We start from the raw sequence: 11,069 nt of genomic DNA on the forward strand, positions 1-11,069 counted from the left end.
CATGAACTATTTTGATTACATTCGTACTTCCTACACAGAGTACAGAGGGTGTGAGTATCCGTTACCACAAAGGGACGGAACCTGTCACAAGACCTGGCCTTCCCTGGGCAGCACCTGAATACCTGGAATTTCCTCATAATGGAGGTGGACGTCTGTACTGACTGATGGGTTTTGCTCATCTTTATTCATCACACAGCCAACAGTCATACAAGTCAAAAAAAAAAAAAAAAAAAGCAAGAAAATAATATACTAAAAAAATGGCATATGTAAGCAAACTGCAAAGTTGGGCAGAGATTCTAGCAGACCAACAGGTGGGAGGAACTTTTCCCCTACCTGTTTTGTCTGAAAGTTTATGGCTGTTCCAGCTCGAGTTTGCAAGGTGCATTCCTATGCAAAGAATGAAGGTTTGAAGGTTTGTACCCAATTTAGAAGTACTTAATAAATTTGAAAGACACTCAGTACAATCACTATAACTAATACTGGAATATTAATGGAAAACAAAAATCTGTTGAATAAAAAGTCTGTTTAATATAAAGTTTAAACATGTGGTTGTATTTTCTCTCACATATTCAGGTCAACAATTTTAATCTCTAGCATGTACAGTATCTCAGGAATGAAGTTTCTTCATGTGTGCAATTCTGGTGCCTCTTCTGTTAAATGTCTCCCCACATTTGTCACAAACGTACGGCCTTTCTCCGGTGTGCAGTCTCATGTGATCTCTCAGAGGTCCACGCTGACTAAATGACTTTCCACAGTCCTTGCAATCATACGGCTTCTCTCCCGTATGGACCCTCATGTGTACCTTAAGAACCGTCCTACTAACAAAAGCTTTTTTGCAAATAATGCAGTTATCAGGCCTTTGTCCTTCATGTGTTCTTAAATGTTTCTTCAAACATGGCTTTGAGCTATATGCTTTTCCACACTGCTCACAAGTGAAAGCTTTTTCACCAGAGTGACTGAAAAAGTGTTGTTGAAGATTCCCAGCTTGAGTAAATGTCATTCCACAGTCACTGCATTTAAATGGCTTCTCTCCTAAGTGAATTCTGATGTGATTCTGAAGGACCCCTATCTGAGCGAATGACTTTCCACACTTTTCGCACACGAACGGTCGGTCACCCGTATGTACCCTCTCATGACTTTCAAGTTGACTCTTTGTCACGAATGCTTTTCCACATCTTTTACACACAAACGGCCTCTCCCCACTGTGAACTTTCATGTGATAGCTATACGACTCCCTATTGGTAAAAGACTTTCCACAGTCCTCGCATGCAAACGGTCTTTCTCCTGTGTGCATTCTCATATGGTACTTCAGATATGTCTTTTTGGGATATATCTTTCCACATTCTGGGCACTTATTGAGGCTGGTGGGTCGATCACGCTTCAACTTCCCAGTAGAACTGTGCTCCTTTTTGCCTAGTTTATAGCTCTCCCCACCAGTCTTCAGTTGTGAATATAAGTTTGTTTCATATTTATTCAACACTGCATGTACACTGCCCTTTCTCACGTCAACACCCAAGTTTTTCCCCTCTTTGCGTAATGTGACACACTCACCACTTTCATATACCAGGTCTCCAGTGGTCCAATCTTCACTTAAATATAAGAGAGCTTCATCTGGCTCTATTTTGGGGAAGTCTTCAATCTTAATATCGATTTCCGAAATTCCTGGTTCCATCTTTACCTGTGAAATGTACAAAGAATCATATACAATATAAAAAATGAAGCCTTACCTTACAGATAAAGGGACAAAAATTCATACTTTAAAGTTTTCCGAGTTTATTACCTAGTTGGATTTATTTAATGACACTCTTGACTATGTTTTCATAACTGTACACTGAGTATTTTTTTCTTGTCAATAATCGATACTTACAAAATAGTTTACTAATTCAGGGTCTTTCATCTCAATATTCCACGTCAGTTTTCCCTATACATTCAGTTTCATAAATAAAGTTCATCACACAATAAACACTGCAAACACAAAAACACAAGCTCTGTTCAGTATACAAATAAAAATTCTCTTTTGAACAATTTATAGCTTTTAATTTCTCCCTTACTTTCTAGTGCCTTAACATCTGCATCTATTAGAACAGGTAACCATATCCTTTTCAAGAGCTGTCATAATCATACAGTAGTGTAAAAACAACAAGGCATAATCAATAAGATCTGCAATACTATATAACGAGTTAGAAAACAGCAAATTTTAAAAGTACGTAATGTTTTTTTACCATGCTAACCTGAATTAATTTACACGGGATTTACCTTGTGAACATGAACTAGAACGGCCATTTTCAAACTTACTAACAAGGTAGTAGGGGGAAGCCCCCCACCTGTCAGTCTGCATTCCACTTTGCCTTCTGGGCCAGGTGCCATAGTCTGAGCTGGGACGTTCAAGTAAAGAACTTTAGGTCTGCATGTTTGGAAAAATCTGCCATTTGCTCCTACACAAATATAAACCTTCCTTCTTCACGTAGGAGATTTACCCATTGGTGGGAGGAATCTGAACTGGCTGGTCTGGTAAGCTCAACCTACCTGGTATGTACAAGTAGGTTCGTTGTCTGGTGGAACAGAAGAAGGTGTTCCTCACATCTAGCCTGCTGGACATATGTGTCGGAAATAATGAAGCAGCTACTACAACGAACAGGTTTATTCTATTGCCTGTCTCTCTCTCTCTCTCCCCTTGTCAAAATAGAGGGAAGATTTGCATCCAACCTAATTCATAAAGAAAAACAATGGACTGGAGCTCTGTTGAACAGCTTATCTGATGAGATGCAACCTGACCCCTTAAGGAAACTTGGTGAACTACACAACTTGTTGAGCAGCCACAAATGGACCCGAGAAAAAAATGTCTTAGGACTTTTTGGGCAGTGTCCCGAAGATAAAACGAGGTCAGACCACACCTCTGTTCATCAGACCTTCGTGAGCTCTCGCCCCAACTATACCTTTGTCCTCACCAGCTAGAAAGAGATTGTGTTCTTGGACACCTTTCTTGGGCATGCCAGTACTAACTAACAGGCGTTGACACTCGGGTCTGAAATGCCGAGTTCTCTTTCAGATAGTAATGCAGCACCCTAACAGGACACAGTGGCATCTCGTCTGGATCACTACTAATGAAATCCTCAGGGGAGGGGATTGAGAAGGGTTTTAACCTGACATCAGGGACCGATGGGTTCTGAGTCTCTGCTACGAATTCCAAAACAAATTCGAGCGAGGCAGATCCCCACCTGCTCAAGTGCTTTACATCATGAGAGGTGATGGGGCTTGCCTGCTCTCCTCACTAAAGCCAAGGCAAGAGGAAAAATGACATTTTTACGATAAAATGGTTTTATATATATACTTACCTTGTAATTACGTAACGAAGAGTTTCTACTCAACGGCAGCTTAAATTTTGAAAACTCATGGTAGCACTACTCTTTGGTTTATGTAAGTGACTAACCCCGCCCACTTTTGGGGTAAGGCAGAGGAACAAATTGGCCAAAAGCTCAATTTGGTGATGCCCCGTAATTAAAATTGGAGACCAAGTATTTTAATCAGAACTACTGGGCATGAAAGAACACATTACTGCTATTTTTACGCCAATAAACGGTAAATATATAACGCTTGTATTATGATGAAATCAAGTGAAAATAGCAAATGGAATCTTGATTTTTTTTTTACACAAAACAAACATGCCCCCCAAACGGCCAACATCATCTATTAACAAAAAAAAAAAAAATAGCTAAATCAATTTCACAAGACATAATTAAGTTACATTTTGACTTAAAAACACTTAGTACAATGAAAAATAACCTTGCCCCATACAAATAAAGTATCTAGAGATTCATTTATGCTAACTAGAAGCAAAAAAGTGCCCTGAACTGAGTTAAATACGGCAAAATAAACTTACAGCAGAATTGATTTCCAAACCAAAACATTGATCGCTATGATTGTAATTTATAGCATAAAAGCAATATAAAAATATATACAATATTACTGGCTACAGTGAATTAGAGCATGACATTTTAAAAGATCCACGGAAAAGATGCATATTTGTTATGTTGATGTTTGCATAATACGACATTAATATGTGAATACAGAGTACAGTATAGTGTAGGCTAGGCTCCCACACTAGCACTTTTTTCACTAAACTTTTCCATGAGGAAACACATCGACTCCCCAATTTGGGCCACAGAATTTGCGAGCAGACCGAACATTTGGTCAAATCTTTGCTTGAGGCTGGCATAGCGGTCCAGGGTCGGGAGAGGGGAAGCCAGGAGAGGATAACCTCTTTGGCAACAACAAGCTAGCCAGGACTAGCCAATCATCGAGATGCATCAAAAGACGAATCCCGTGCGAAAGGGGCCCCGGAGTTGAAGCCAGCGTGAACACTCCTGTGAACACTTGGGGGACAGTTGAAAGCCTGAAACTTTGAGGAGAGAGGTCAACAGCACCACAACCTCCTACAAAGGCATTCAGAGAAAAACTTACGTGATACTTCCAAGATGCAGTGTGGAAGGTTGACTCTTCCCTCACACCATCTTGGCCATCTCCTGATGCCACCAATTCCTTGTGACTTTTTTTTACTGGACTCCAGCTGGCACTAGAGAATTTTTCCCTTATGCTAAGACCAAAGGTTTGTTCTGTGTATGAACAATGGTTTGTACAGCATTTGCATAGGAACAAATATTACCTGAGTACCGAGTACCCAGGTTTAGAAGTACTCAATAAATCTGAAAGACACTCAGTGGCATCACTACAACTAAGACTGGAATATTAATAGAAAACAAAAATCTGTGAAATAAAAAAATCTGTTTAATACAAAGTTTAACCATTTGGTTGTATTTTCTCTCACATATTTCAAGCCAACAATTTTATTCTCTAGCATGTACAGTGTCTCAGGAGTGAAGTTTCTTCATGTGTGCAATTCTGGTGCCTCTTCTATTAAATGTCTCCCCACACTTGTCACAAACGTACGGCCTTTCTCCAGTGTGCAGTCTCATGTGATCTCTCAGGGGCCCACTCTGACTAAATGACTTTCCACAGTCCTTGCAATCGTACGGCTTCTCTCCCGTATGGACTCTCAAGTGTAGCTTAAGAGCCCCCTTACAACTAAAAGCTTTCTTGCAAATGCCGCAGTTATGAGGCCTTTGTCCCTCGTGTGTTGTTAAATGCCTTCTCACATGTTGCTTAGTTCTATATGCTTTCCCACACTGCTCACAAGTAAAAGCTTTTTCACCAGAGTGATTGAGCATGTGGTTTTTGAGACTCACAGCGTGAAGAAACGCCTTTCCGCAGTCACTGCACATAAATGACTTCTCTCCCAAGTGACCTCTGATATGACCCTTAAGACCCCCTAATTGAGTGAATGACTTTCCACACTTCTCGCACACAAACGGCCGGTCGCCCGTGTGTATCATCTCGTGATTTTTAAGCGCGCTCCTGGTCAGGAAGGCCTTTCCACATTCTCGGCACGCATACGACCTCTCTCCCCTGTGAACTTTCATGTGATAGTTGTAGGTTCCTTTCCTCATGAAAGCCTTTCCACACTCCTCACATGTGAAAGGTTTCTCTCCAGTATGAATTCTCATGTGTAACGTCAGATTTCTCTTATTGGGGAATTTCCTTCCACATTCTGGACAAGCAAATACTTTGGCAGCCGGAAGACACTTCAACCTCTTGGTAAAGTTGTCCTCCCTATGGTCCAGTTCAACACACACTCCGCCAGTCTTCAGCTGTAAATCTAAGTTGGCCTTCCGTTTCTTCAACACGACTTGTACACTGCCCTTCTTCACAAGAACATCCAAGTGTCTTTCCTCTGGGCATATTCTGACATGTTCTGGATATCCATTAATCAGATCTCCACTGACATTATCTTTACTTTCATCCAAGAAAACTTCATCTGGCTCGTCTTTGGGGATGCTTTCAATTTTAACATCGAATTCTGAAGTTTCCAGTTCCATTCTTAGAATTGAAAATTATGATTAAAAAGTTATACACTTTTCATTACAGAGTGAGATACAGAAATTAGAATTACTTTCAATTAACTTACACTTATGAATTTGACAGTTTTACTAATATGAATTTACTGCTTTTTCAGTGTCCTTATGGACTAGTAAATTTGCTTTTAATGTGTAAACCCCAGATACCTTTTATACACAATTACTTGACAGCTACAAGTATTCTAATTCATGATGTTTCCTTTAGAAATTCAATGTCAATACGGAACTCAATATGCATTCAGTTCTACGCAGTTTGTCACAAAAAAAAAAAATACATTAACCCAAAATTATTTCAGGTATATGGTACAGACATCAAAAAGCATATATTCTAGCTTGAATGAATTTTCCAAATAGATGTCCATGTTCATTTCAAGGTCACTTATAATAATCATACATTCACAGTGGTCTGGTAAAACTAAGGTACACTCAACTAGAAATAATACTGCACTATTAGTCACTTAACGCAGGGTTACCATACTACTTGGTGATATCAAATTCCTCTTATTGCAACTGCATTACTTAAGACTGGGAAAGTACTTGAATAACTACGTTATATTACTTGACTCATATAAACTGCAGTCCAGTTGAATCATTTCTTCTCACCAATAATGAACCTGGAAATAAGAAAATGTCAGTTTAATTTAAACATGAAATGTCTTTCATGTGATTTTATAAACTATAATAACTACTAAAATGAGTTCTATAAATTGAAAGTTTCTACTGATTAATATTACTCTGGAATGTACAGCATTAACAAAGTCACAGAAATAAGAAACATAGTAATATACTCTCACTGAGTGTACTGAATTTCTTGCCAAAATGTAGGTACAGTAGTATGACTGTATAGCCTGAGGGTATATGGTTACAACTGACTTTACTGAACAACTGCTGCAATTTTTCCTCAAGAAATGAAAGGGGCAAGTTGATGATAACAGAGATTTTGTGTTGAATTTTGAAGGGCCAAGAATTTATTCATTTTCCAATACACTCTTAACTCTTACGAGGGTTACAAAAACTGGATGGAAGCTATATCTGGCTGATATGATTAATGGATTCAGAATATAGCTCTACCACCAACCCCACCACCGAGTCCAGCACATACGTAGGCCTAGCTACTGCCCCGCAGAAAAAGGAAGGAGGAGGAATGGAGAGACGCCAGTCACTCTATCATTCACTCCCAGATCTGCGGCAAGGGCTGTTCCACAGCTCTTGACTCCATGAGCTTTTGCCTGAACTGTGCTTGATGGAAGCATCGCAGGCCGATTCGATACAACAGAAAGCGAGAAAGAAAATGCTGTTCCTAGAGCCACTTCCTGTGTTTGTCAGTATTATTATTATTATTCAGAAAATGAAACCTATTCATATGGAACAAGCCCACAGGGGCCATTAATCGGAAACTCAAGCTTCCAAAGAATATGGTGCTTCATTAGCAAATAAGAGAAGGTAAAGGGAAATAAAAAAAGAAGAGATCTTGCCTATTAATCTTGCCTATTAAAAAGAAAAACAAATTAATAAGCTAATTAAATTATGCAGCAACACCCTGGCTTAAAAGGTCAGGTCCTCCTTAGGTAGTACCTACAGCGCATTTGATACAGAAGACTCTAATCCAGAACATCTGTAAAGTTCCAGAGAGGAATATCCTGAATGATGAATGTGCAGACATTTGTCATTTGAACATTCATCGTCATCTTTCATGGGTATTACAGTACTTTAATTTGACTGTTATCAGGCTTAGGCAATGTCCCCTTAATAAGCCTAATGCGAACAGAGTACTAAAATCTATCACAAATTACTGTTAAAGTTAAGTATACCTTAGTTTAACCAGACCACTGAGCTGATTAACAGCTCTCCTAGGGCTGGCCCGAAGGATTAGACTTATTTTACGTGGCTAGGAACAGACTGGTTACATAGCAACAGGACCTACAGCTTATTGTGGAATCCAAACCACATTACTGTTACTGAGATACTGTCTATTTGTATTTCGATGTTCAAAGCCTACCTGCGTGGCTATGAGCACGGAATCACATACAGTACAGGTAACCAGCATAATTACGTTCGATAATATACGAATGAGCAGACTATAACAAGCCTGATATTATTTGAAACGTTGTAAGTGACCAATCAACATTAGGCCTGCCCTAAATATTTTATATCCAAAGGTTGGTCCCTTACCAGCAGGCTAGGCTATGACTTAGGGTAGGTTGGGTTACAGTTCATCCCTGCTTTCGCTCAATTTCATTACAGACACTACCCTACTTACAAACGAGTCACATTCCGGACGGCCGTTCGTATGCCGAGCCATTTCATCAGAAAACTAAGTTTAAGAAATAGTGGACCCCACCCTCATATCCTACAAGGATGGATTTCACCTAAACTAACCTAGTGGCCAGGATTCTGACATAGCCGAGAGGGTTTCACTCACCTAGAGCCCTTCACTAACCTAACTGGGGTCCTTGCCTAGCCCAAGAGCCCTTACCTAACCTAATCTAGGAGGCTGGGCTCTTGCCTAACCTAACCCTGGAGATAGGGTCCAGGTATGACTGAAGATTGATACCGCGCACCTCTGGTTCAGTAAGTGGGAACGACCAGCGAAGAACAAATGTCATAAACGTAAACAAAAGACGTAAAAATCAGTAAAAAAATATGACAAAAATTAATAAAAAACGTCAAAATGAATAAAAACATAAACGAACGACATAAAAATGATTAAAAACTCAAACGAAAGACATAAAAATGATTAAAAATCAAAGACATAAAAATGAATAAAAATTAAAAAAAAAAGACAAAAAATGAATAAAAACATAAACGAAAGACATAAAAATGAATAAAACTTAAACGAAAGACATAAAAATGAATAAAAACATAAACGAACGACATAAAAATGAATAAAAACAAACGAAAGACATAAAAATGAAAAACTCAAACGAAAGACATAAAAATGAATAAAAACATAAAAGAAAGACATCAACGAAAGACGCTAATCATTCTGGTCAGTGACTGGCAGAACCAGGCTATGGCCGTGCACTCCAATTTCACCAAGGTCACTGCCCAAGGGGGGGGGAGCATTGACCCCCTACCAAATCTAAATTAGGACCAACTAACCTGAATGAGAACTATCAATGGGATTAACATCCTTATAGGCCTATTATGTATTTCACTCATTTTACCTCCCCCCCCTCATCCTAAATATGGTCCCCCAATTTGCAGGATAGGCCTAGACTAGGCCTACATCAGAACTGTTCAAAGTAAACATTAGGCCTATGCTAAAACATACGATAATCTAATTTCAGGTCCAAAAAGGCTTTAATGGTGACAAATCATTCCTGAAGACGCATAGGCCTAGGACAGAACCTGCTACGAATTTACCTAGGCCTATTTACCCCTCTTTTCCAATGCTGAGAGCATAGGCCTATATACGGCTGGTGCTAAACCCATATGGGTAATAGGCATTAAACTATTAAATAATTTTAAAAAATAGTATAAAATACCATATAAATTAATAGTAGAACTATAATAGGTCTAATAACTAATATATCGTAAGTGTGGGGGGCGACATTAGGCCTACCCTGAACACTTGCTAGACCTATAGGCCTAGGCTAAGCTACTCCCATATCTTTAGATTTAAATTAACATGCAGTTTCGTAATGCAGGCTTAATACCATCAGTTGTTAATTGCAGACAATAACTTATTGGAGAACGGTGGCTCGGTCCATCACTGGGACGGTTGAATACAAATTTTACAGTCTCAGCGTTGCCATCGGTTTGTTAAAGGCGCTAAAATTCGCCTCAGAAAATCGCCAAAAAATTGCGATGGATCATAATTATTGATAACTAGCATTATTATAATTATAATTGTATTTAATTTATTTAGATTTTATCTGTCTCTTTATTATAGAAAACTAAAGTGAATGCGGCTGTTCTCCATCACTGGGACTGTTGAATACAAATTTACAATCAAGAATCAACGTTGCCATCGGCTTCTTAAAAGCGCCAGAATTCTTCTTCAGAAAATCGCCAAAAATTGCAATATATCATAATTATTATTAACTAACATAATAATAATTATATCTGTATTTAATTTATATAGATTTTCTCTATCTCTTTATGATATAAAACTAAACTTAATGCATCTGTTCTCTAAAAGCGCCAAATTAACTTAAGAAAATCTTCAAAAAAATTGCGCTATGACAAAGTAATCATTATTACCTAACATAATATAATTATTAATGCATTCTATTTATATATCTTTATAACAAGTACTTTATAGCAGAGAAAATTATATAAACTGAATGCAGCTGTTTTCTAAAAGAGCTAAATTAGCATTTCAATCTAAATAATATTTTTTCTACGAATGCTGAGCTAGCATTACTAAATGAATTAACTAAAAAACATTTTGGGAAATTCCTCGCACAGCAGTCTTTTGATAATGGTTTTGCGTATTAATAAATTTTCATGTGATTTGTTCTTACTCAATTATTCCCGTTTGTTGTCATACAAAAATACTGATGGCAATTTTTGTGGTGAGTTGCTTAGACGAGTTATTTACGTCTGTTACTCATGTGAAATCCCAAAGTATTTTCGTGCTTATGAATTTTTATAGAAAAATGTCCGTCTCTTTTACGTGTCATGATGATAAGGGCGACTAAAGAACCACAGCTATTCGAGAATGACAGTCTTACTTGAGGACCCCTGAGTTCATGTCTATAGTTTGTCATCCTCGCTGGTACTAAATTGGGTTGAGAGATGTCTCTCCGTAATTTAGAAACAGCAAAAGGAAAGTGGTTTTGTTGTTACGTAAGGTTTTTAGCGTTATTTTTTTTTTTTTACCAAAGTAACAACATTGAGCATATACACTCCACCTTGTCCATACAATCATTTTTGCCTCTATTCAGCCCGCGTATTTTTATATGTATAAACTTGCTGACAAAATGCCCAGAAAATTTGAGAGAAAATATTCACTCGGTAACCCGGAACTCATTTCACGCCATAATTGTAATTGCTTTTACACGTCACAAGTGTCCTGAAAAATGCCGAAAGTGTTCGGGACCGACGTCAGCCCGTCAACAGAACGTTATGTCATTATGTTCTTAAAGACTA

General features: G+C 38.3%; 1 protein-coding gene across 1 annotated transcript; it reads right to left on the reverse strand.

Annotated features, from left to right (window-relative positions):
• Positions 1 to 506: 506 nt before the first annotated feature.
• On the reverse strand, positions 507 to 6,080 carry LOC136854318 (zinc finger protein 420-like). Its single transcript, XM_067130615.1, has 4 exons — positions 4,870 to 6,080; positions 4,462 to 4,573; positions 2,052 to 2,109; positions 507 to 1,722 (listed from the first exon to the last, which is right to left on the reverse strand). Exons 1-4 carry the CDS (start codon positions 5,931 to 5,933, stop codon positions 608 to 610), a joined length of 2,349 nt encoding a protein of 782 aa, XP_066986716.1. The 5' UTR covers positions 5,934 to 6,080; the 3' UTR covers positions 507 to 607.
• Positions 6,081 to 11,069: the final 4,989 nt, after the last annotated feature.

The sequence above is a fragment of the Macrobrachium rosenbergii genome, chromosome 29, assembly GCF_040412425.1.
Source record: "Macrobrachium rosenbergii isolate ZJJX-2024 chromosome 29, ASM4041242v1, whole genome shotgun sequence".
NCBI classification, from domain to species: domain Eukaryota; kingdom Metazoa; phylum Arthropoda; class Malacostraca; order Decapoda; family Palaemonidae; genus Macrobrachium; species Macrobrachium rosenbergii.

Coding starts and splice junctions, on each gene's coding strand:
- LOC136854318 (XM_067130615.1), bottom strand. CDS start 5,933: ATGGAACTGGAAACTTCAGAATTCGATGTTAAAATTGAAAGCATCCCC. Junction 4,574..4,869: donor ATGAAGAAACTTCACTCCTG/AGACACTGTACA, acceptor AAAATTCTCTAG/TGCCAGCTGGAGTCCAGTAA. Junction 2,110..4,461: donor CTGCATCTTGGAAGTATCAC/GTAAGTTTTTCT, acceptor TGATTATGACAG/CTCTTGAAAAGGATATGGTT.